General features: G+C 41.5%; 1 protein-coding gene across 1 annotated transcript in view; it reads left to right on the plus strand.

Annotated features, from left to right (window-relative positions):
• Window positions 1–27,262, plus strand: part of grik4 (glutamate receptor, ionotropic, kainate 4) — a 300,984-nt gene that overhangs the window by 227,908 nt on the left and 45,814 nt on the right. Inside the window, exons 8-9 of the mRNA XM_036560909.1 lie at window positions 2,988–3,140; window positions 5,112–5,216. Coding sequence (XP_036416802.1) covers window positions 2,988–3,140; window positions 5,112–5,216 — 258 coding nt within the window. The remainder of the gene's footprint in view (window positions 1–2,987; window positions 3,141–5,111; window positions 5,217–27,262) is intronic.

Consider the following 27,262-nt stretch of genomic DNA (forward strand, 5'->3'; position numbering starts at 1 on the left):
GTGTTGGGAAAACTGTTTGCACACATGGCTCTCACTAGTACTCTCGCTAACCCCAGAACTGAGAAACTGAGCTTTCATAATTTATCACATGCAGACTCACACACACACACACACAGACGTGCGAACGTGAACATCTGTGTTACTCCCTGTTACTCCCTCTCCCTCTCGTGAGGAGTGCTTAAACTCCTTCAAGTCATGAAAAATGGAAAGCTTAAAAGCTAATGAAAAATGTAGAAGTGGTCTTTGTTTCATGTTGTCTGATCTCACATAAGCAGAGAAAAAGTTACTATTCATTCGAAGGTTTAACACTATTTCTCCATTCTAATTAAAGCCGCGAGGTGGAATTTTTTTTAAATCCGTGGTCGCAGTTTTTAGAAGCTGGCTGGGTTTCTCTAGCCGTGTTTCCCCTGCTAATTAAGGCTTATCTTTAATTAATCATTAGAAGGATTGGTTTTGTAGTGTAGCAGACAGATGAGAGGGAGAGGAGCATGTCTTACCCTACAGTGACAGTCAACACTGTTACTTTACACTGGCCCAGAAATCCACACTCTTCAGAATGCAGTGTGACAGCCAGGCTGTGCTGTGATGTCTGACGGTGATGGAAACGTGGGAGCACAGTTAAGCCCTGAACTTCAGCTCTTTCATTTATCAGCATGGGGTTAAGCAGGTGGGCCAGTGCAGAGATTAACCAGAAGACCTATATCTCACTACAGTGCAGTAATGCCCTCCTACTCAGAGCAGGTGACACTTCCACACTCACTCAGCCTTCACCTAATATGGTTGTAACAGTGGCTGTACATGCATTCTGCTTTCTGACTGATATATTAGCTGATATTGAGGTCCTGCAGATTTATCGGTATTAGTGACAATCTCACAAATAAAGCACCAATATTTAATAGCTTCTTTAGAGTCATACAAAGAATCACCTCTGACATGAAGAATCTCTTCAATCTTGAGAATTTAATGTCCTTTTTTTATAAAGACTCCTAAGCTGACAGTCTCACTTTCACTACATCAGAACTGGCTAATGGAAGTTTCACACTGATTATCAGTATGTGTTTTTTTTGTGGATGAGATTCCTACTTTGTAGTTTTCAATCAGAGAGTCATGTTTTGCTTGCTGGGCACCTCGTGTTTTATGCACTCTTTATAAACTACTTTATGCCAGGTAATAGTACTAAACTATTTTATGCCAGTTAACTAAAATCTCAGTCTGCTCATTTTAATACAAAGCACCATCAACACCAATAACAATAACATATTAAATGCACCTTGATCTAGGCTGAGCATGATGATAACATGTCATAAGCAAAATAAAAACCTTCCTACAAGCAAACTGATGAAAAAAAAAGCAAATATAAGGGATATTTAACACCCTTACAGAAAAACTCATGAATTTTATGTGAATAACACAAACATTATTTTTCTAATGCATGTGAAAAAATGTCTGAAAAAGGTGTGATCACACGTGAAAAAATGTGATCACTTGTGAAAACATGCAGTCGTGTGGAAAAATGCCTGATCACATGGAAAAAAAAATTTACAAGAAAACAATCAACCACATAAAAAACATGATACTTGAAAAATGTGTGGTAACGTAAAACGTACTCATGTGATAGAAACGTGTGATCACATGAAAAAGTGTAATCACATGTTAAACCATGCAATCGTGAAAGAAAATGATATCACGTTATCACATATTATTCCCATGATGTTACATGTGTTTATTTGTGAACATGTGGTTTTTTGACACCTCACCTGTGAAATATATGCATCCTTTTTGCAAAGAGCAGAAATTTACAGCCTGCTATGAATTCTGTGAAGCTTTTGACCCCAACCACCCACTCTAAAGTTTTCATATTATTTAAGACTATTTAAGGGTTTCTGCCCTTCATTTAAGTTTGAGAAATGTGACAACTGACAATTAGCAGTTATAATGAACAATAATTAGTATACTGATAACAATTGATTATTATTAATAATAATCATATTTGCACATTTCCATATTGGATCTGTAAGAGTTAATAAATGAATATTTAGTTAACTGTGGAGAAAGAACTTCAGACTCTAAACATTTCATATTTTGAGTTGAGACAGTGAAACCCACTATTGACATTTACTTAAGCCTGTGTTCTGCTGCTGCTGGATCAAGCGATTTTACAGAAAGCTCCAGTAAGTGATTCAACATTGAACCTGCTGAACTGTTATAAAATCTATTTTATAACTTTAGAACAACACGGTTTTGTCTGCGTTAACATTTTGCCAGACATGTCTTTTCTTATTAGACTGCATATTTTCTTAACAGCGCACAATATTTCATCATTTTTTCTCCCTCATTTTAAACTCCAGTAACTCTGCTACAGACTACCTGCTGCAAATTGCAAGTCTTTGCAGCTTAGTTTACATACATGAACTGAAAAATGATTGGGACATGAAACTTGTTAACTGTGTTTATGTAGCACAGCAGGCTTTTATTTAAAAAAGTTAGGAAATATGGTATTTCACAACGTGACCCAGCTTACTAAGTATTTGATTACCTGTGAACAGTGGCCAGCCTGATAGTCACTGGCAGCAGTAGTTGTTTTCCATTTCGCCTCCCTGGCTGCCCAAAAATAGCATGAAATATAGTGTTTACATTTCGGAGTTTGTCCAGCCAGCCATGCTTTTTTAAAAACCCGCCCACACTAACCCCCTAGACTAAGTTGTGGTGCTGTCTAGTAATGCAGTGCAAAGCAAGGCCATAACAGTCTCTGTTAGCATCGGTGCGGTAATGGGAGTGAGTGGAGAGGAAAAGTCCCCGTCCTGCTCTTTAGCACCGTACGGTCAGATGTAATTGGAATGGTCAGTGTTACCAGCTGTGCAGAGGGAGAGTTTGTTGGGCTTTTCACACTATCAGCACACAAAGCCTTCTTCATGATCTAATGGAATATCAAACTCGGCTGGGAGTTTAACCACTAGCTCTCTGCTCTATGTGTGTGTGTGTTCCAGCTGTCGTCGGCACTGCTGTTTGATGCGGTACACACGGTGGTGGCGGCTGTGCAGGAGCTGAATCGTAGCCAGAACGTGGGGGCCACTCAGCTATCCTGCAAGTCATCCAAAATATGGGAGCATGGGACCAGCCTGATGAACTACCTGAGGATGGTAAGAGGCCCAGGCCTGCAGGGAGAGGCCACAAGCTGTCAATCACCAGCTCTATTACAGCTGCATACACATTCATCATTTCCTGCAATGCTTCTGCAGGATATGTTTAGAAAGGACACAACCCCAGCTTTGACCTTGTCTGTCAGGAAATGGGCTTTTTGTGATTAACTGATATCATGTTTAATGGCCTATAGCCTTAATACAAGCTTTACTGTCACACGACCGGGGTCCACAGCCAAATTGTGTATTCCAAAGACCCCACATTTCAGACACATTCATATGGATCAGTATCCCTCCTTTACATCCAATATTCCGGGAAGCTTAGCCTAAGTAATTGTTTAAAGTACAGGTACCCTGGTCCTGGAGTATCCCTGCCCTGCACATTTTTCCTGGAAGCAAGGAAAACCCTAATGTGTACAGAGCAAGGGGTCTTCCAGGACTAAGTTTGGGAACTGTTGGTTCAAAGGATCCCTTTTTCCTTATTGCACAGGATACTGGAATTATGATTTTATATAATATATAATAATTTTATACAGCAGGTTTTACAGTGGCTACGTGAAAAGTTAAGGCCACACATGAGAACTCGTAGTTGTTTGTTGTCGTCTAACTGGAGTGTTTGCCAGGTGTTTTCAGCCATAACCATTGAACATTGCATGTTTATGAGGCATGTTGAACATAGCATTTTTATTAGCCGTATTGCCAATGTTAGCAACTTTCAGCTATGGGTTAAGGCTGCTATAACTAAAATAACTTCCTTAATGCTAAAGCTTCAGCCTCAGCGTTTGCAAGGAAGCCCTATGTAAAGGTCATTGTCATCACAAAGTTTTGCATTTCAAAATTGTTTTTATTTAAGTCTTAACAAGGGCAGCATTTTGCAGGCATTTAAAAGCTCATTGGTATTTCTGAATGAACACCTGAATATTCATTCTCAAAATGAGTGATATTTATGTTCACAATGAATTATTTATGTATGTTTGTTACTGCAGCAACAATGTATAAACAGTGTATACCAGTGAGTATAAATCAATGGTTCTCAAACCAGTGCTTAAGGACCCCCAGATTTTTGATGTAGTTATTTTATAACTGAAGTTTGAGGGGAGGAACATGCCTGAAACCCCTCCTTCTTCCAATCTAACGCCCTATAAATACACATCCTCACCTTCCATTCCTGTGATGAAGGGTTCACAATCCCCACCGCCACCCCATCCATCTCCTCTCTGTTCCTCAGTCCAACATCAGTCCTACTACAGCTATGGGGGGGGGTTCTCAGAGTTCCCTCAATCAGCCTTTCCTCATAATACCAACATGTTGAAGGCACAGTCTGAACTCACAAACTCTTACTTAACTGAAGTTAACTGAAGAGCAGAAATGCGGTTTGAGAATCACTGGTGTAAGTGAGGTGAAATCAGACGAATTGTGTGGCACAAAGCTTTCTGAGCACTACTCGGATAAGAATCACTGTACTTACACATTTAAGATGATTCAGCTTGAAGTGTCTTCATGGTATACCAGCCTCTTACTGCAAATTCTGATCCTGGCACTCTGACCATATGTTACAGGCAACAACATGCCGTGCTTGCCATGTACTTGCAGACCACTGAACTCCTGTTTCACAGTGCACTGCAGTTGTTTTAGTCAGAAGTGTGTTCATCCTAAGCAACAGAGATATCTTCTTTAGCCCTTCAACACTGATGAATATCGGTTTCTCATTAGTAAACTTCATGCAGCTGTAGTCTATACTCTTCTTCCTAGAAAAGCTTTCATTCCTAGAAAGCTTAGATGTGGGTTCACTGCCCTCTTTATTGCTAAATCGCTAACTAATTTTCAGCTAACAGTGAAGCGGGGAGTTTTTCTTTGAACACAATCCCATTAATTACCGTAGCGCTGAAGCTTGATGTGTATAAAGCAGTAGAGCCTGCAGTGTTTGACCCCAGGTCTGAACATGCCTGTCTTTGCCTCTCTCCTGGATAGGTAGAATTGGAAGGTCTAACGGGCCACATCGAGTTCAACAGCAGGGGCCAACGCTCCAACTATGCCCTCCGTATCATGCAGAACAGCAGGGATGGCCTAAGGCAGGTAAAGGACCTCTTCACTTACTGCATCTCTCCCAGTATCAGGTAAACGATGCTGTGCTTTTCCTGGCGGTGGCTCAGCAGGCCTTGGTGTGTTCCATCACTACCATCTTCTCGCTGCAGTGCGAAGCAGAAACCATATGGTGCTGCTGAACCCGTTTCATCTGTCTGTGGTGTACACATTATTTTTGCAATGGTTGCAACCTCAGCCTCATCTTTGAAAGGCAGTAAGAGGTTCAGATGTTTTTCAGACATGATCATTGAACGTGATTGAGGTGTTTTTATGCGCCTACATAGCTAATTTTAGCATTTAGCACTAGCAACTATCACTCTACTAGTCTACAACAGCTGACTAGGCTAACGGCTGTGTTCTAACTATACAGAAATGCCAGTTAGACACTGTGCATATGTAAGCGCCTCGGGTTTTGGGGTCCATATTTTGTTTTTATTTAAAATATGAATAATGGAGTTCCTGAGTGGCGTCACTGTGTTGAGTCTATCATCAAGAGATTGTCAGCTTGGTCCCCAGAGATGCCATGGCTGTCTGTGGCTAGGAGTCAACAACAGCTTTATTGGCTTCAATCTTAGCCAACATGGGCATCTAAATTGGAAAGACAATTGGGTAAAAATCCAATATAAAAGCAAAGGTAGAACAGTACTGTGCAAATGTCAGAGACCAACCTTTATTTATTTTTTTTTCTTTATATCTTATATATATAAGAAGGTGAAATATAAGATAATCTACTTGCATAAGGAAGGGGAAAGTCAAAGGTAAGTAAGTGAAAAAATAGGAGATTCCTAAACTCAAGTTCAAAACATTGCTAAAAGATACAGAGAAAATGGGACTGTGCAAGACCTGGTACACCATCATCACTATCGGATAAACAGCACTTAAAGCTTTCATCTTTGAGAGAGAGGAGAAGATCAAGCTCCACTACTGCTTCAGACCTGGAAACATCCACAGTCTTTCCACTGTGAGAAGACAGCTCAATGCTATAGGTCTGAAAGCATGTGTAGCATGTTTGAGATTACTTAGATTGTCAGAAGCAAAAAAAATGCACCAAAGACTTTCCAACTTTGGTGTGGAACAATATCACTGATTTCTTTAAAAAACTGAAAGCAAGTCTCCTTTTAAAAATTAAAGGGTGGAAACACTAAATATATAAATACATAAATACTTTTGCACAGTGCTATATAAATATGAATCTGTTGTTTAGTAGAAAATAAAGTTTTCTGTAAAAAAAAGTTTATAAACTGGCACCAAACGGGCATTAAAATGCTTTCGTGCATACTTGCGGACCACTGCCTTTACTCCCCAAGACTGGTGCATCCCTCGCAGCATGGCTGGATGTGAATGTCAGGTTTGAGTGGCCTGTGGGGACAGCGGAGGTGAAGGCACTGAAATCTTTCTCTGCAATTATCCCAACGGCGGGTAATTATCGCTCTCTGGGCCTCTGGGATTTTTTCTTTGTCCGTTGTGACAATAATGGTGCTGTCATGTTGACCCCCAGATGGAGGGTGAGAGCCAGACAGCATGTATTCGGCGATGCTGTGACAGGGTCAGTGAAGTCACAGCCTTTGTTGGGGAATGGAGAGAGGAGTATTTTGGGGAGAAAAAAGCTTTAATAGTTGCCACTCTGGGATAAAAGTCGTATCAATACAATAGAGCTTCATACCAGGTTTAAGCAAGAGCCTTTGGGGCAGGTTTAATGCTTTGAGAGCTGTAGTAGCGTGCATTAATAAAGAAGCTTTTTGACTCAGCCCCAAGCTGTGTTCGTCCGCTCTGCGAGAGTGCTTCACCGAAAGAAATCGGCCATTTAAGATAAACAGTGTTGACGTGACTGCCTGTTACGTCCGCTGTCTCATCCTTTCTGCTCATTGACAAGCAAGCAGAGGCTACAGCTGTCACGGAGCAGGCTTCAGTGTGATTGACAGGTTAGTCCTAGGCCCTAAGTGACTCCATCACCTTTGATGTCCAAAAACACACACACTCACACATACACAAAACCACTGGCGCCGTATTCTGTTCCACCTTTAACCTTCAACCTTTTCGTTTTATGCACAAACCCACTGACGTCTCTGTTTGATAGCTTTGTCAGTGATTGATTGACTGATGGCTAGTGAAGGGAAAAGGCCGTTTGCGCAATTTTAGACATGGAGCAGACAAATCAGACTGGCAGCTTGTTTTCACACCTCTCTTTATTAGCCTCGCTCTGATGTCTCAATTTTGCCCGTTAAGCGATTCATATCTGACGCCTCATTTTGATAGAGTCTGTCTATCCCTGCACCCAGCCTGTGTCCCTTAAGGCCAAACCAGCCTTGCAGGACTGTAAAAGCTAATCTGAATGTCAGTCCACCATTACACACACAGCCATTCCTCCGCAGGTCATTGTCAATCTCATAGCGAATTTGGCGAACTGAATGTGACCGCAGAGTTTTCTGGAGTTTACTTCTTTACTGAGTGATTGCAAGCATTTGTGGGACCTGGTAGTAAAGCTTGATCAGGCCTGAAATTGATGTAGACATATGTAGACCTAATGTGTTATCCTTCACCTCTTTAATCGTAAAGCTATATTTCTTTAATTTTTCAAAAATATTTTGAACATATCGTTGCTGTCCAAAAAAAATCTCAATATTTTACTTGTTATTTTTCTACACCATTTAAACATAGGAGCTGCCCTTTACATGTGTGAAAAGTTCGTTGTGAGTTGATCAGTAGAAATGCTCCAGGATTACTGACCAATTATGGAATCCATAATCTTTCATTATTATCGATTTGCTCTGTATTATTATTATTATTATTATTATTATTATTAATAATAATAATAATAATAATAATAATTTTTTTATGCTTGTTATTTATTTAGTTTACTGTTTATGTTAAGTATTATGTTGACTCTTTTTTCAGTGTGAATGTGTTGTGTGAATGATATATTCATACAGGAAAACAGAATAAAATAAGAAAATTGGAATAAGATTTCTTTACAGTAACTAACATTCAAAATAAATAGCATTTTCCCTCTCCAGTAAAGTTACCATTGTTTAGATGCATGTTTTTATATTACAGCAATGATATGTAAAAAGTATATACATATACATAGGTTAAATTTAATGTAAACCGTGTGCTTTGGCTGCAATAATTTTGCTCACTGTTTTATTTTACGTATATTCATTCCCTCACAAGCATGGACCTAAAAATTAAAACTAAATCAAAACTATTATGTTTGCATGAAAACTCAAATAAAAGAAAAAAACTTCAGTTTTTGTTTTTTTTCAGTATGAATGAAAGTTTAAACGTGGAAATCTTCTGAGTTTGGCCTTCTTTAAGGAAAGCTGGAGCCAAGCTGAGCTAATCTTAGGTAGATTGTCGTCATTTCAGGCACAGAACCTAATCGTCTCAGTTATTGCTTTGCAGTGCTGCCTAGTGCCTAAAGATATCACCAGCAGTGCACCTTTCCCAAATAATTACCCCCACATTTAGGGTAATGTGAACTAATTAAACCCATTCTTTGTATACGAGTGGTTTAATTGGATAAAAAGTAGTTTAAACTTCACAAGAAATCCTAAAATATGAAAATGGAGTTCATTGTTCCTAAACAGTGAATTAAAATCCAGGATGATCTGGGAAAAACTTGGACGTCTGTCAACCCTAAACTAGAGGCTTATTGAAAAAAACAGTGGTGACTTGTCAGTGTAGTTGTGTGTTTGGGGAAAGTGTTTGGGGTTGTTTGGGGTTTGTTATGCCTGTGGACTCTAATTGTGAAGAACCGCATTGGGAGCCGACATTTTGGAGGGGTTTGTGCTTCCACATGGGAAGGACTGTGAGTTTGGAGAGCTAGGAGCGCAACGGTGCAGACATGCCACACTCCCCACCCCCTCTGGAGGGAAGGCCTAGGCCCTAGCTATGCAGGATTTAGCTGTTAGCCTGAAGCTTGGCTTGTTATACGGCATGGCTGTGGCCAACGTGTAAATATTCCTCTCCTTTGATTGTAGCTCCTTCCTTGAGCCTACAGTAGTGTAGCTCCACCCTTTCCCACTGAAGTTATAAGGAGTGTTTCAGTCTGGACTCATTTTTCAGCAAATCAGAAGAGAGACTGTTTACATATATGAACCATTCTACCAAATTAGTTCAAACCGCAGTCCCATAGTAAAAAAATAAATAAAAAATTAAATATTCAGACGTTAGATATTTACAAGATAATGTTTTGATTTATTTAAACCCAAGGCATTAATTGAGATAGTACTGAGTTAAATATTTACAAAAATCATCATTTATGGAGTGCTTTTTATTAGGAAGTGTCTGTCCCAAACCCTAACCCCTAAATTTCCACTTGTGAAAATAATACTTAGATTTTTGGGCTTTTTTTTCCAATGTTTTTTAAAGATCTTTTTGTTTTGTTCATTTAAATTTAAGATTTTGATTTATCATGAGTTTAATTTACTTTATTCAAAAAATGCCGTCCCACATTTTCTTGTTATTACCGAAACAAAAAGAGTTTTAGTCCGTAGGCGGAGCTTTGTGTTAGCCACGCCCCTGCATTTTAGAGCAGGAAGTAAAACTGCATGACTGTTTCTCATGGCCACATGGTGAGCAGTTAGATCAGTGTGTGTCACACTAACATGAGGTAAATCAGTGTGTAATATTAAGAATTGTCACTCGTCAAATGCATGTTTTCTGCAATTAAATAAACTTTGATTTTTATAATGATGTACAGTTGTTCAAAGCTGTGTTTGCTAGTCATGCACTGGCTAGCATTTTTAAGTTATGCTCAAAATGAGCTAAAATTGTCACTACCGAAACAGCTGCTACCAATACATTTGGTAAAGTTTTAGTAGCACATTGATTGTTTTGGTAGTGAAAATATTAAATCACTTATAATAAAATAAACATAAGTGATAGGGTCACTCAGAGCAAAAGGATTTCAGTCTAAAGTTTAAAGTCCATTAAAGGCTAGAAGTCTGAAATGTGTTTTGAACTCTTTGAACCAAACTGTACAATGATCCGTATCAGTCTTAAAGGCATGGTAGCAAAAGCTGTCTGTTTTTAGGGGATACAGACAGAAAATGCTTGTGTACCAATAAAATGGTCTGTTTTTGGTACATAGACATGTCATAAGACGACAAACGCAAGAAAAATATAGGATATTGGCCCTTTAATAAACATAATTTTAGACAGGGTGAAAACTTCTCAGCCACCATAACCAATTATCACTGTCGCACTGGAGACAGACACCGAGCTGGTGAATAGAGCAAAGGGAATGTAGAAGCTAATGTTGCATGATTGCAATCACAGGTATTATGAACAGTTTCCTGCCTGTAATGATAATGACACCAGAGTGTAGCGTGTGTGTGTGTGTGTGTGTGTGTGTTTGTGTGTGTGTGTGTGTGTGTGCGTGTGTGTGTGTGTGTGTGAGTGTGCATACGCGGTTTACTTTGTAATTAGACCGAGGTAGTGGGAAAAAAACACTTCCTCATTGCTATTGTGATGGCTCTGTCTGAAACTGGCAGCCATTGGAGATATGTGGCTGCCTTGGCAACAGCCCTCTGAGCTCACAGGATGCAAACACACACGCTAACAAATACACACACACATCCCCCCTTCCACATCATATGTTGACACAGATGCTAGAGGCTAAAGGCAGTTTGGTGAGCTACATCCTCACCCACACTGCTGCCAGTCCCCAGGCCTGCATGGATCTTGGACAAACAGACTGAAGGAACTTTGTAGCTAACAACAGGAGCAAGTGGGAGAGAGAGAGAGAGAGCAAGAGGGATAGGGAGAGATGTAGTGTTGAGTCTGGTTGGCTCTTTCAAGCCTTGAGGCTATTGGCAGCTTCGTTCCTGCCCACTGGCTCCTCCACAGATCAGCCCACATGTGTGCACACACACCCCCCCTGGGGAGGCCCCCATGAGCCCGGCCGGCCCTCTCCACCAGCTCGGCCAAATTGAATTTCACTGGCAGGCATTTCGCATGTCTGAACTGCACGTCAGTCAGCGAGAGCCGCAATTTCACTTCAGTTACTGCTCTTGTCAAAAGCTGTTTGTCAAACCCAACTGGGCTGACGAGGCGACGCGCATAGGCTTCCCGAGATCCTGAGACATTTTTCTTTCCTCCCTCTTTGCATGTGTCATTAGCCTCAGCGCGAGATGATTTAGAAAGATGATTTATGCTGGGCCTATTTGTGTGCAATTATGTCAGAGTGGCGACAGTTAAAGATGTTATGTAAGGTTTTTTTTTTTACATTCGGTGTTCAGGACTGTCAAAGCCCGAAAGCAAAGCCAAACTTGTATGGTTTGAGGCTAACTCATGAATATTATATGTGAAAGAGCTGAAAGAGACAAGTCGCTCTTTTTCAGGGGCTAATTAGTGATAGATCTTAACACTTCATGAAATTTAGAGTGGTCCACGTGATAGTTGGAGTTCCATAATTTACTTCTATTCAAAAAAAGTTTAGACCAGTTTCTGCAAGTTTCTGCAAGTGTGTACATGTAAGTTGCAGACACTTGCACTTACTAACAGACCACTGATTTACATGCTTAGTATAGCTCAGCTAACTTGGCATCGTCCCTGCTAGCCTGATCTTTGTGTGTCCAGAAATGGGAAATAATTTTTTTGTGGTAGGACAACCAAATTCCAGGATGATCCAGGAAAATCCTGGATGTGTGTCAGCCCAAAATTAGGGGAATAACAATTCAAAAATTCATTTTTTAATTCATAGAATATAGTGGTGTCTCGATTTGATGCGTTTTTCAACACAACAGAAATAAGGAGTGTCTGACAATATGACTTATGGTGAGTATTCAACATTATTAAAGTACATTATTTGAAACAAAAGTTGTATTTTATAGTGTCCTAATCTAATGCTCTAGCCACATGCTAATATGCTAGTCACAACACAGAATATTACAATACAATATGCTGCGACACAATTCTTTACATCACAATATGTAGTACTGTTACATCCCTACCCTAAACATAAGTCCTGCATTCCTAATGTTAAATATCAGTTAAGGGTACCACAACTAAATAGGCTAATTTGGTGACCATTTTGTAGCTAGGATAAAACTTTAGCCGTAAGGCTGTCATTGGGTGAATTTAATTGAGTGTTTTACAATTGTCATACAAATCCAATTAAGTGATCCATTATTTGCTTTTATTTTTAAACGTTTTTACCAGTTTCTATGAGCATGAAGAGCATGTAAATGTACAGGCACATACTAGCTGACCACTGCTTTACAGTGTACATTTCCTTACTTAGTCTAATTGTTTAGCAGAAGTCACTTTGCTTGGCATCATCCCTGCTAGCCTGAACTGACAACCCAATTTAGGTCACTTCATCATAATCCATTAGTTGTAATGGTTTGCTCTGAGTATTTGCAGGTATTTTCAGACATAACTGTTGAACATGGCCAGGGTTGCCACGTCAGCCCTGAAAAATTCTTCAGCACTTGATCAGTGGTTTGATTTTTTTTGCTAAATTCAGTGAATGGGTAGCCATGCTTACGATGCTGTCTAAAGGCCTCAGCATACTTCTTTCAGAGAAAACGTTCGCCATGTCGAGCACATGGCAGCTGGGTGAACTCTTTGGACGAAGACGCTACGCGACAAAGCGTGTGATTGGTCAGTAAAAAGGAGGCATGCCATGAAACAAAGATGGACGAGTTTGATGAGCTTCGTTCCGCAAGAAGTATGCTAAGCACTTTGGCAAAGACACCAGTATTTCACCGTGAAATGCGCATCTGTTAAATAAACAATAAATACCTCCTAAATGTGAGATGTTAAGTCTATTATTCAGTAGTACCAACTAGTAGTAAGCCCCAAAACATATAGCATATCTTATATTTAGGTTCACAAGAAGACGAGGCTGAAGTTGGCTTTCTGTTTGCCAGCTTCTTGTTCGAATTTTCCCATTCCACCTTAAATGGTGGCAACATTCTGGACTCGCACGTCGCCATAGCTAGAACTGTGATAGAATTGTTTTCCACTAGTCATGGAACTTACAATAAAATGTCATAGCCTTACCTGCGTTAGTGGAGCATCCACAACAGGCAAAACAAAACCACAGAAGGTAAAGGTGCTTTCAGCTTGGCGCACACCTCGAGAATTTGTTTCACAAGATGTGTTTCACATGTGTTACGCTGCTGGTTAGTGCCTAAACATCTCATGAGCAGTACACCTTTCTCAAACAGTTGGCCCACACTGAGATAATCTGAACCAACCAAACCAATTCTTTGTATACAAATTATGTGATTGGATAAAAAGAAAGACTAACATATGAAAATGCTTGGATTCCAGGTTATCGTGTCCAGGAATGGAATTCAACAACCCACATTCCAAACAATCCAGGAAAATCCTGGACATGTACCTTGAACTGGAGGTGTAACAGTTCACAAAATTTGGTATTCACCTTGATATGATACAGTGGTGTCTTGATTCGATACAGTACAAACATAAGCTGTGTCTGAATATATGACTTCAAGCCTTCAGCCTTGAGGCTCTCAGGGACGTTATGGGGTGTGTTACATTGCTGTGGCAAATCCAATTAAGTTTTTGACCAGACTCTGTGAGTGTGCAAGTCAGGGGCACCAGGCCTCCCACTTGCACATACTAGTGCACCTCTGCTTTACAGTGTATGTTTACTGTCTTAGTCTAATTGCTTAGCATAGGTCAGTTTACTTGGCATCATCCCTGCCTAGCCTAAACTTTGATAACCCAACTGCCTCTTGCCAGAAGGTGTTTATTAAGGTCACTTCACAGCCAGATTGTAGTTTCACGCTGCTTGTTGTTTCTTATGGCCGTGGCGAGCACTGTATAGCCCCAAACTGTGCCCGCTCCCCTGCTATCTCCTAAAGAGCTCCAATACAGAAAGACACAGTAGCCACCTCTGCTCATCAGTCTTGCTCTCCCCATCGCGTGCTAACGAACAGAGTAGGGAATGGCTGGAACCAGTAAATATTTCCTGCGGCGTGTGCTTTAATTTAGGACAGGCTGTGTTTTATTCATTAATGAGATAGGTAATGAGCGATATAAAGAGACCTAATAAGCGTCAGCATTCTGCCCCCTGCGGCAGATGGTGTTCTGCACTGGCCCGTGCTGGAGACAGAGGGAGGGAGAGAGGGAGTGCTCCTATGAATGCATGGGAATAAATGGACAATATAACACAACCTGTTGTAGTTGTCTGGTGTATTAATTTAAGCTCCACAAGGGGGGGGGTGGTATATAAACACTGTTAAAAAATTACAAGCAGCCCGTTGTTGTTGCTTAACAGGCCTGTTGCTGGTGTGTGTGTGTGAAAACGAATGGGAATGTGGGTTGGTGTGCGAGGTGATGCCATTTCGATGTTGCGGATTTGACGCGGGGTGACCACACTGACCTTGGTGCAGGATGCTTGGCCCTGAAAGATCCCTCGGGGTCCAGGCTGAGTGGATATGCCCTTCAGGAAGTGTGAGAAATGAGGCGGACTGCTTTTGGGCACACTGCCAACCCTGGAGCCCCCCAGTGCAGTGGTGCAGAAAGGGCTCCTCACACACAAACAGGCCTTTATACAAGCGTAATTCCACCTACACACATATCTACACTGCTCCACACACACAAACAGTAGCTCCAGCCTGTCTTCTTAGTACGGCTCCACACAAACACACCTCGCGCTCGTCTTGCCCTCTCTCTTTGCCGAGCCCAGCCCTGGAGCTTTCAGGCCAGGCTCCGGAGAGGCAGCTGAATTGTCTTTATTTCCCCCATCGATAGCATCGCAAGCTATTAATTAGGCCTGGCGCTGTGGCCGCTAATTGCAGTCAGAAGCTGGCTGTCGGAGCTCAGCCTCTGTTTATTTGTTTGCTTCTCTTGCTGCAGGGGGGCTGCTGCTCGCCTCACGCCGGCCGTGGGCTGCTCCTGGCGAGAGGCGATTTAGTAATTAAGTTTGGTAATGGAGGCAGTTTATCAAGGGCCACGAGCACGCCACCTGTCGCGGAGGCTGGATGGCGAGGCGAAGAGGGAGCGAGGCTACAGACACAGAGGACCTCCTGTGGAGAGTCTGTCCAGCTCTGCTGCTGATGCTAGCTTGATTCCATTCCTATCTCCAGTAGAGCTATAATCTCATCTGAAATTTTGGTCCAAACTCTAACATCGCTCAGCAGAATTCTGTCCAAAGCTGACCCGACCCACAGCACCAAGTTTTGAATCTTAACCTGACTGTAGCCCAATGAAATTCTGTCCAGACTTGATCCCCACTACCAACTGGATGCTGAATAAAGCAGCAGATTCCTTATGACAGTCACTGTAAAGTCTCTATTTAGCTACAAGGTCAGCTGTTCATCAATAAACAAAATCAATTTATAACCTGCCTGTCAGCAATTTTGAAAAGTGAGACACCCAGACATGAAATGTGAATCCAAGCCCAACAGATATTTGAGAAATAATGCTCAAAATGTTTGGAAAAATATGTTTGAATAATAATATATATCTATAGTACTGTGCTTCTACTGTCCAGTATATCCAGCCTCCTACAAGGATAGGTGCGCAGCCCTCAGTGATAAAGCTCTAACTAGTAAAATGAGGCAGCATTTAACAAACCTGACTTTACTGAGAGGGACAAACATGCAAACATGACAGTGTACAAAGACAAGCACATGATTCTTGGTAAACACAGGCAGTTTTAAGCTATTAAAGTGCATCAATCAGTAAAATCAGTTCAGCCATTTTCTTTGTTAATATCATGGTTTTGAGATCAGGATACTGGAACACTTTGTGGTTGGAATGCAGAAATACCAAATATCAGCTATATCTGGCTTTGTTTGGAAACTGCATTAGGCCAGCCATGAAAATTATTTTAATCTATCTGCATGAGAGTGATTTTACTTCTAAAAAACAATACATTGTATTATCTATATCCAGAGGATAGATATAAATGAACATTTAAAAAGCAAAGAAAACTAATACAAATGGTTCTTCACTTTTCAGCGCACTCCAGTCATTGCATGAATTCCATCAGCAGCACACCTGCTTTGATATAATGAAGGACTGATAAGCTGAAGCAAATATTGCATGGTAACTGTAAATACTGAGCTTATACTGAGAATACTGATCTGTTAATAATGAGTTTTGCAAATGACCAAATTAATACATAAAAGCACGATTTATTGTATCGATGTTTACTTGTGTTTAATGTTACAATTGTGTTTTCCAAGATAACAAAGGCTTATAGCCCATATAAATAGCTTTAAATGTCATTTTATCACAGTAATGTAGAATAGTCCGGGAAAGTACAGTTCCTACTCCCACTCTCTGTATCACTGTGCACACACAAATAACAAATTCTATGAACTATAAAAAACTGCGATTGTATATCCTCCAACTCCTCATCAGTGGGGTAAATATTAGTGTCCTCTACTGCTACAAACAGACAGTACACTCCAGTTAAAAGTTCAGACACACCTTCATGAATGTATGTATTCTTTTATATTTTTTTATGTTTCCCCCCAACAAGTAGTTTTAGCAGCCAACAGGTTCTTTGTATACATTCTCAGTAAATGGTTCCTTATGAAGCTGCTTGAGAGAGTGGCAAGAGACTTTGACAAATCCAGACTATGAGACTTTAATTTGTATGAAACTTTATGGTCACTTTACAATGTCATGTGTGTTATTTGATAGTTTCAATGTCTTCACTATTATTCTAGAATGTATAAAATAGTTACCGAAAGGAAAAACCTTCTATGAGTAAGTGTTCCACACTTTTGACTGCTACTGTATATATTAATCAGTGTAAGGCTCAGTTCTGAATGACGGTTCTTTATGAAGCATTATTAGGGACTGGCTCAACTCTGCTAGTCTCTGTTCTAGTGTGCCAGAAGAGCGCTCCACATAGCACTCTGACAGTTAAAAAGCCAGCCTAGAAAAAGACATAATCATAGTTGGTGATTGTTGGCAGCAGTACCTGCTTGAGGTGGGCATGCTGAGGGAGTCAGACACCTAGAGTAGGCAGCTTAGATCTGGCTTATTCCTTCTCATGTCTCTAAAGCTCCAAATGAGCTTCTCCCAGTGATGTCTACCCTGTCTCTTCGCTCTCCCACTACCATTTGATGTCTCCTGGCTGGGGAACATCTCTGCGGAGTGTAACAGAATCTTCAGGAATCATTCCTTTTCGCATTCCCTCTTTGGTCTTATCACTGAAAGATGTCACCAAAGTCCTGGTTTATGCCCCCGTTGAGCCGTCAATGAAACCATCATGGAAGCCATAACTGTCTGCTGTAACATCCACAGTTTGTGTCAGCTCATACGTCCACCCGCGGACCGTGTTAAGAGGTGTGTCGTGAATTATAGAGGACAGAGCCTGTAGCTGGTGCTTGCAAAAGGTGAGTGATGAAGGCTTCAGTCCTGTGGGTAATGGGAAACGATGGGGAAGAGTGTATGTGTCTATGTGACGAATAGCACTCCCTGACGGTCAGGTCAGGGGAAAAAAAGTGCGACTTTCCTCAGGCTCTTCCCCCGAAGCTTTTAACAGGGCCAGCTCCCAGTCCGCGTGTCATCATCTGATGAGGTCTTTACAGCTAATTGGGCAGTGCTGGCTCAACCTTTACACTCCTCTAGAAAAACTGTCTCTGAATCCCAGGGAAACGAAGAGGGAGAGAATGTGAGAGGGAGAGAGAAGCGAGTGACTGTCCCGGGGGGTCACCCGAGCTCATTTGCAGGATGCGTCTCGCTTTAACTGAGGAGGTTAAAGCCAGTATATGTGCTTTTTGGTGTATGTTTTGACTCTCTAATTGCAGTGCATAAGTGTAACTCAAATTGCATTGGGCAAATTAGATTCTGCGAATGCTGAACATGCTGGAGGGTGACTTGTCATTGTCTCCATTCCTTTCTTCTCCTCTATCTCTTCTCCTCTGCACTTTGACTGAGTGGAATATCAGGCTCTTCCTCTTTTGTTTTGGCAGTGCGCATGCTGTCTGGAGATGGGGAATAGATCAAACAGCAAATGGATGAGCTACTTTATGTGGTCCCCCAGCCTGAACGGATTTCAAGGATGACTTGGTTCTTAGGAGTGGTTTGTGTGTGTCTGTCTGTGTACATTGTTGCCTCTTGCTGCTCAACTATTAGGATCTTGAGCTTAGCTGCAGAGCCATAACAGCTCAGTGGTCTCACTGGCATGTTGAGTGCATTCGCTGGTGGTGGTGTCCCCTGTTCCCAGACTGGAGAGGAAGAAAGAGTGAGGGAGAGAGAGGGCACCCTTGGCACTGCTTTAATCCCTTTTGTCTTTCACATCTCTTCAGAACTTTCTGTAACAGAAACCCATCCCTGGCCTCTGCCAGAGAACAACCCCAGAGAGCGCCAGGAAGATAGAGATGGATGAGAAAGAAAGAGAGAGAGCTAGCCAGCCAGCGAGGGAGGCAAAAGAAAAGTACGGAGAGAGACAGGGAGATAGAGAGGGAGAAAGTAAGGGAGTGGATGAATGAGAGAGATAGAGAGGGGACAGTGAGAGATTTGGCTTCAGCTAATCTCCCATCCCAGCTCATAGCGTTAACGGCAGGACAATAGATCAGCAGAGTGAACTGGTGAGTGTATGTGTGGGGGTGGTTGCGTCCACTCTTTGATGCGCCTCTCGTTATGGGAGCAGCTGTGTGGCATGGCGCCGATGGATAATGGCAAATAATAAATGCCCAGATTGGCTCAGGGAACAGCATGGGATGCTTTTGTGTGGATTTTTTTTTGGAAGGGGGCCATATGCGTGTGTGTGTTGGCGGTTATGTTGCCACAAATTGAAATTTCGATTGTGACAAAAGGTCGCCTCTTGAAAGGAAGTAAACTGTCCTGACCTTTCTCTCCTGGCCTTTCCCTCACCCGTACAGTCATTACCCAGCCGACAAAACCTGCTGCAACACCAAAAGCTCCACAAGATCTTTATTCTGCGGCTAATGGCCGCGGGAATGCCATTCTGATAGCAAACATCAGAGACGAAATCCTCTCTTCTGAAAAACAGCGACGCAGAAAATTCACACATAAAGATTTGCTTTGAGACCATTCAGTGGGGTATATTATTATGGGATTGTGATCGTCTATTTTAAATCAGTCCAGTGGTCTTGGTCTTGTGCAAGTCAGGCCTGACTGCACTTTGCTGGAGGAGGGACCCCACCCTCAATCCCTTGACTCGTCACTCAAACATGCTGTAAATGTTCTCAGATCTGGGTACAAGAATTAATGGCACTGCAGAAGCAAACTGGAGGCTCTGTTTTGCTTACTTTCTTTTTAGCTCTTTAAGAACAGTAGGGTCACTAAGCAGTCCTTGCTCTTTTCTGTGGTCCTGGGGTTAAGTGCTTTGCTTAAGTGCCTTGGGGTTAAGTGTCTTCCCAACCCTGGTCCTTGAGTAACCCTGCCCTTCACACTTTAATGTTTTCTCTGCTCTAACTTATCTCTATTGCAGATGCATTCACATTTATCTTCTCTTACAGTGGTCCATGGGATGTTTTTATTATAGGCACACAACAACCTTGACTTTGTCTGGTTGTCAAACAGATATCATTACATTATATTGTGTTTTATAGCCTATAGTTTTAATTAAGCTTCATCTTAAGCAGCCGACAGCATGCATTTGAAAGAGAAGCTCATCCTAAGGTATTGTTCAAGGCACATGTGGAGTACCCCTGCGCTGCTCATTTTGATAGTTTCCCTGCTAACATACCCACTTCAACTCAGGATGGGCTTTTCAATGAGCTGATTAGTTGGGTCAGGTATGTTGGGGCTTATTTCAGGACCCAGGTTGGGAAGCAGGGTTGCAATGGCAATAGCCAGAGGAAGGACACTTCCGCCTTTAGTGCTACATCGACATCCCTTGTGAACTGAACCAGGTGCCCTCCACCTTCACCTCTTACTCTAAATCTCTGCCCTATTGAGCCACCACTACCTGACCATGTTCTTTTTATTTCCGTTCAGTGTTATTACCAAAACTGCTTTTTCTCCCACCATTGTGCTCAATTCTTGAATGGTGTCTGCGTGATCTCCCAGAGAGCAGTAATTTCTGGGGCCATAGTGGCTCTAAGCCTGTTCCTTGCCCCCTGCGTTTGCTCCTCAGGTCCTCCCATTGATTCCTGGTCCCGCCTTCAGCCCTTCATCCCCAGTCAGTCTTCTGCTATCCTGCTGGCCTCCATTAACTGCAAGATTTGCTGGCTGGAGAGCAGCCATGGCCGAGGAGATAATTACATAAGGCACATCGCAGAACTCGCCACATTTGAGGTGGTTAGAAACCTCTAATCAGGCTCCTTGGGTACATCCAGAACAACATGTCTGCAATGTGCATTAACCAAAATGCTTTAGTCTCACTGGCAGGCTTCTTGATCCTCTGAAAGACCCTTAGGGAGGCATACAAATTTTGCTACTTATTAGTTGCACGTAATGGGCGATGTCAAACGGTGTAGATGACTGCTGAAAAAGGCTCTTTGGAGGCATTATGGGTATAATTTAATGGCTGTGAAGGAAATGCCGTTGAACTGCATTGATTTTGCTGTAGGTGTAGCCCCCCTACTGAGAGCATTACCATCTCTTAAACAGGTCTGAAGTGGACTAGAGAACATACAAGGAAAGAAACCAGGCGAAAACATTGTGTCCGTCTATGGAAGTGAATGACAAATATTTCTAGTTCTTGATTAATCATAGCTCGCTTTAATTAGCAGGATGTGGACTTGAAGCCAATTATCCCCATTTACCTTGGCTTGTTTCATCCTTTTTATACCTTGACTCTAATTGGCAAAACTGCCTTCTTAGTGCGTAGTGTGAGCTTAGCATGGACAGCAAGTCCATTTTCAACCTATTTGTTTCGATCATTTTCTTCCTGGGATACAAAATGGTCTAAAGATTTTTCACAGTGTTAAATTAGCCAAACCTGTTAACTTACATTTAATTTAGCTTGCACAAATTCTTATTCACGGCAACCTGTTCATTCCTAGCCTAGGGCATGAAATTGTCTGAAGGTTTTTGATAGTATTAAAGTAGCCAAATCTGTTAACCTACATTTGTTTTTGACAAATATGAGGCATAGTACACCCAACTTGCATCCACATTTTTATTATAAAACATTTATTTATGAAATTAGCTCCACTAGCGCATTGTGCATGACTGTATTAATTAGAAAGGTTGTAGTGTCGGTCAGTAATTCATGTAGAATTGTTTCAGACCTATTTAGCTCATGCTTAGTGTAGTGTAAGCCCACGTAACAAGTGGAGTCATCGTTTTATCACTTTCTGTGCTGTTTGGTTAATGAATCCATGTGTACAGTTTGCATACATGCGTGGTGTGTGGGGGAGTGCATGATAAGCCAGTTCTCCTCTGCTGAACCCACTCATTTAACCGTGTGTTTCTTCTTCTGAGTGTGTGTGCTGCTCTGAGCATGTTTTGTTCTCTACGCTTGTCAGAACTGTGCTGAGTAGAGGGCCACTCTGGGTGCAGTTCCTCCCCGTTGGCAGGCGGCCAGATTCCCTTCCTGCACTCAGCTCCTCTCTGTTCCTGCCGCTGTGCCTGCGGTGTCTGAACTAACTCCTTCCTACACCTCCTGCTTCTCTACTTAACCCCTACAAGTCATTTTGCTATCATTCTGCTATGCATTCCACATTATTGTTCTTTGTGTAATTAGGAAAAATTACAGAAACATTAGAGATGCACTAATTATGAATTTTTAGGGCAGTGGCTCATTTTTATTAGCCTTTATTTTTTTTTTCACTGAAGTTCACACTGTGTGGGCTAAATTAATACACAAATCACACTAGCACATCTCCAGTACTTTCAATTAGCCAAAGTTGCAATAAAAACACCATTATTTTTAGTTTAATGGGCCAAACTACCATTTTAGATTCTTAGAAATCAGTTGCCTGTTTATATAACACGAATCAGATAACATTGCTGTTTGCTATCCGGTGTCAACCAGAGGAGGATGGGTTCCCCTTTTGGGTCTTGGTTCCTCTCAAGGTTTCTTCCTCTTGCTTTTAGGGAGTTTTTCCTTGCCACTGTCACCACTGGCTTGCTTAGGGGGGCTTGGACCCGGATTTTTCTGTAAAGCTGCTTTGTGACAACACCTGTTGTAAAAAGCGCTATATAAATAAACTTTGACTGACTTTGACATTGTTACATAGAAAGTAAGAGGCAGTTGGCTATTTAGCCCAATGAATCATGCATAATTATACTATGATTTTTTTATTAATGGGGTAGCAGCAGCTTTCCAATATAGCACAAGTGCACTTCATCATGAAATTGGAACTTAAATAAGTAATAATGAAAATAATAAACTGTCCAACTACTGACTGCATGTTTGAAGCAAAAATCTTCCATTTCCATTTGTGCAAAAAGTTGGCACTTTTTCCCCAGTTTCAGAATCAAAAATGAGAAACATTTTCTTCTTTCTGCAAAACAAGATTGTATTCACAGCAATAACTTTTAAACAAGTTCAATTCACACTAAAAATACTATACATACAAACACTAATATGGGATCGATTAGCAGTTTAGAATTCAGTGAGCTATGAGAGAGACAACTACAACATACTTCTATCACCAGTGATCACTACAACTTGTAATGGTTAACTTTCTCTCTCTTTCTCTCTGTGTTGCTCTATCCTTTTCTGTCCGCACTCTCCCCACTTTCACACCCTCCCCTCTAATATCTCACCTTTTCTTCAGCCCCTCACCCACCCCCACAGCACCTCCTCTGGAGCAGTCTGATTGCAGTGGCTGATTGCATAGCTCCATGTTCCTCAGTGCTGTGCATCTCCTGCATCCCTGCAGGCAGCAGCGCAGCTCTGGGTGATCTGCTGTTTGGATGTCATTCGCTAGAGCAGGGTGGCTTTTTCAGGCTGAGGAGGGGAAGGAAAGGAATGGAAGGCCTGGTCTTTAGATCACATTCTCAAAGGAAATCTTTGATTCTGGGATACACACATTCTGTCTGTCTCTCTTTCTCTCTCTCGCTCTCTCTCACTCTCTCTCTCGCTCTCTCTCTCTTTCCACAGTTCTTTTTCTCTCTTATTCCTCTCTCCGTTCACTCTCTCTCATGTTCTCTCTCCCCGTTCTGTCTATCTTTGTCTCTCTCTTCTTCTATCTACATTTTTTCTGTCTTATTCCTCTGTCCATTCACTCTCCTTACTCCCCCTCTCTCTTTCTTTTAATCCTGTTTTTCTCTCCTATTTCAATTCTCTTTATCTCTCGCCCACTTTTTCTTTCACTCCTCTTTCTCTCTCTCCTCTTTCTTTCCCTCCTCTTTCTCTTTCTTTTTCCCTCCTCTTCATCTATCTCCCTCTTTTTCTTTCAATCCACTTTCTCTCTTTCCCTTTTTCTTTCACTTCTTTCTCTCTTCTCCCTCTCTCTTTCACTCCTCTCTCGCCCTCTCCCTTTCACTCCTCTCTCTCTTTTTCTCTCATTCCTTATTCCTTCAGTTCTTTTTTCTCCTCATTCCTCTCTCCATTCACTCTCTCTTATCCCCCTCTCTCTTTCTCTCTAACAGTCTCTTTCAGACTACTTTCTAAAATACTCTTTCTCTCCTCTATCTTGTCTCCCTTTATTCATTCTCTGTCTCTCTTTCCTTCTTTCTGCAGTTCTTTTTTCTCTCTCCATCCCTCTTACTAGACATTCTCTCTCCTCACTTCTGTCTATGTCTTTTCCTCTTTCTCCATCCATTTTATTCTTTTCTTATTTCTTGAATTCTTACTTTCTGCTTTCTTGTCTCCCTTACTCCTCCCTCTTTTTCTTTTACCCCCTCTCTCTCCGTCTCTTTATTCCAGTCCTCTTTTATCTCTCTCCCTCTCTTCATCTTTCACTCCCCTTTCTCTCTCTCTTCCTCTCCCTCCTTCCCTTCTTTCTTTCTTTTCATAATCTGCCACTCTCTTTCCATATGCTCTTTCTCCACTCCATCTTTCTGTCTTTGCCCTCTCTCTCTCTCTCTCTCTCTCTCTCGTTTTGCTGTGAACATTATAAGTTCTTAGATAAAGGAAAGAAAGCCAACTTTCCTATAGAGGCCCTTGTTTAACTGTCACACGTCACAGTCTGAACAGCATTAGCGGAAACCTGCAAAGGCAGCGCGCCAAAAAAGGGTTAAAACCTCATTGTTTTTTTTTCTTTAGTTCCTTTTTTGTTGGCTACAGTGGCACCGTGACATTCCAGGGAAAAGAAAATTACAGTGTGTGCTGCACTGGTCATCTCCACGCCATCAGAAGCCTACCTGTTGCTCCAGCACCTGACATTTCTGCTTGCTAAGTCGTCACCACCCACAGCCACACCGCCTGACTTTATGATGGACGTAATCAAGAGCCGTCTTTGGCACTGTGGCTGTCATGCACACAGCACTCGTCCCTTCAGCTGACACCTCTAGATTATGAAAATAGCAGGATATGGAAATGTGCCTCTGTTTCTCCATGTTGTGTCACCACCCAGCTAAATAAACCAGTCTGTCTATAGAAAATGAAGTTTATTTTTACAGTGCCCATTAAAAGTTTGGGACGTCTAGAGCTTTTCAGTATGTTTTTAATTAATATTTTTATTGTTGGTTTATAATAGCTAAATATATCAAACAGGGAGCAATTTAGATCTCACTATTTTGTTTAAAAAAAACTTCAAAACATATGGAAGAACTGACATAAGTGCTACCTTGAGAATAATGTAGCTGCACATCCATTTTTATAATGTTGTTATATTAGTATCTCAAATCTTTGATTAAACTAGCACATTTTCAGTATGTGCTCTTAACAATAGTTTGGAAAAGAAAACTCAGATAATTTAGGCCAGTGGTGGGTTGTAGGCCAGTAGTGGGTCATGACCTCACTGGTGGATCACAGTGTGGGGACAAGTGGGTTGCAGGGAACCTGGTTCAGGCTATGTTTTTTTTTTTTCCGTGAGAGCACAGTTAACAGGTGCAAACCAGGGTTATTATAGGTTTGATATTTTCTTTTTTTTTTTGTTTTTGATTTCAGTTTAGCTTCACTTAGTTTTAAAGGTGCATTAATAATTCTAATCTGTTTTTTCTGAGAACAAATAGTTTTTAGTGTTTATTTAGTTTCAGTTTTTCTTATTATGATGAACACTGTGATAGTAGGTATCTGATAAGAGTAGAATAAAATTAAAACAACAGTAGGATGAGCTCAGCTCTTCTCCAGCTTTCCTCAAGGATGGCCAAACTCAGAAGAGTTCTACTTCTAAACTCTAAAATTCTATTTTGTTGAAATTAGTTTTGCAGTGGACATATTAGGTTTAATTTAGTTTGCCTGTTGTATTTCTATTAGAGCTAACAAGCACCTTTTTCACTGCTAGTTTCATTTTAGTAATAGTTTTCCTTAACTATAATAACCTTGGTCAGAACCACTGTTTCTACAATGCACTGCTCCACTGGCATGTCCAGGGCACTCTGTGTGATTATACCAGTCTCACGTGTCAAGCAAAAAGTGCAGTTGTTGTCAAGTGAATGATGACAGAAGCAATGCATTGTCGATGTGCTCAAAGCTTTCACTCAGCCGCTTATCCTCCTGGGTTGCAGGGGGTGCTGGAGCCTATCCCAACAGTCGTTTGGATGGAAGGCAGGAAACACCCTGGACAGGTCTCCAGTCAATCACAGGCCAGACAGACACATTCACACATACTCACACCTAGGTGCAAGTTAGCATCTGAGGTTCGCCCAACTGCATGTCTTTAGACTTCTCCACTCAGAAAGGAAATCAAACCCAGGCCCTTCTTGCTGTGAGGTGAAAGCACTACCCACTGCACCACTGTGCTGCCCTGCGCTCTGTTTTAGGCTCCTGACTGGTTATTTTCTGGTGACACACAAGTGATTGTAATGCCAAAAGTTACGGTGATTAGACTTTCTAAGAACAGAGTTTCTAAGGTAGCTGACAACATGGATCAGTACAACATTAAATAAGATTTGTAATGTTCAAAAATGTTTAGAAAATGTGTTAATGTGTTCATAATGCACATACGATCTAAATGTATTACATCTAATTAAAGTGTTTTATTTTGTCATTTTTTCATTTTTTTTTTTTATCTTTTATTTTTATCCCACAGTCTCAGTAAATGTGTAATAGTATAGGCTTGTGTATATTTCAGTCTTTTATCATAGTATGCTGATGTGTTGTGGGCTGTTTGATGAGTTTATGTCTTATTTCATATAAAATATTCAGTGGCTGTCAGGATAAACGCTACATCTCATTGTGGGCCCTGTAATGAAATCTGGCCTGATTTAGGCCAAACGTTTTCATAACTAATTTAGCCACTTTGATGAATGACGTTAAATGTGGCAAAACAAAGTATTAGGACAAACAACACCTCTACGTTGGCATATGCTGTGGAGCAGCTTATGAAACAAAGCAGCAGAAATGTTGGTGAATGCGGGGGTCTAGCGGATGTGCCGTCACTATTTTGTGCATCTTTTGTAGCATATTTTTCCTCTATGAAGAGTGTATGACTGAGCTGCAGTGTTGTTGTTTGCCTGCCCTTCTCCGCCGTTTTGGTTTGGAGCACACGCTGGGGATCGATTTGTTGGAGAAGATAAATTGAGCAGTAACTCCGCAAAAGACATCAAGCAGGAGGCCTGCTGAACCATGCCAGTCTGTAATTACGCTGAAAAATAAAAAATAATGGGTGATTGAGGAGCACCATGTGTGCTGGGTGGGGTTTTTAGCCACCTGTAAAAAGACAGTGTGAGGCCTGGCGGACTGGAGCCAGTGGAGCCGGAATGATAATGAGGACATCCGCTCGCCTCGGAGGATAGGGGTGTGATTTGAGTTAATGAAAGCTTTCTGTTGTGCTTCTGATTGAACGCCCGCCCTGACACGGATCCTTCCGAGGTGCTCTGCTCTTTTGCGTGTTTCTGTGCAGAAACCTGCTGGGGGAGTTAATGACAGTCCTTTTTTCATGTTTAGTTTTGAATAGTGGATGTTCTGAGAGACGCTGCTCAGAGGCTTATATAACCCTCTCTCTCTCTCTCTCTCTCTCTCTCTCTCCCTACCTCTCTCTTTCTTTCTCTCTTCCTCTCTCTCTCTTTCTCTCTCTCTGTCTTTCTCTCTTTCTCTCTCTCTCTCGCTCTCTCTCGCACTCTTT

Source organism: Colossoma macropomum, unplaced genomic scaffold, assembly GCF_904425465.1.
Source record: "Colossoma macropomum unplaced genomic scaffold, Colossoma_macropomum, whole genome shotgun sequence".
Lineage (NCBI taxonomy): Eukaryota > Metazoa > Chordata > Actinopteri > Characiformes > Serrasalmidae > Colossoma > Colossoma macropomum.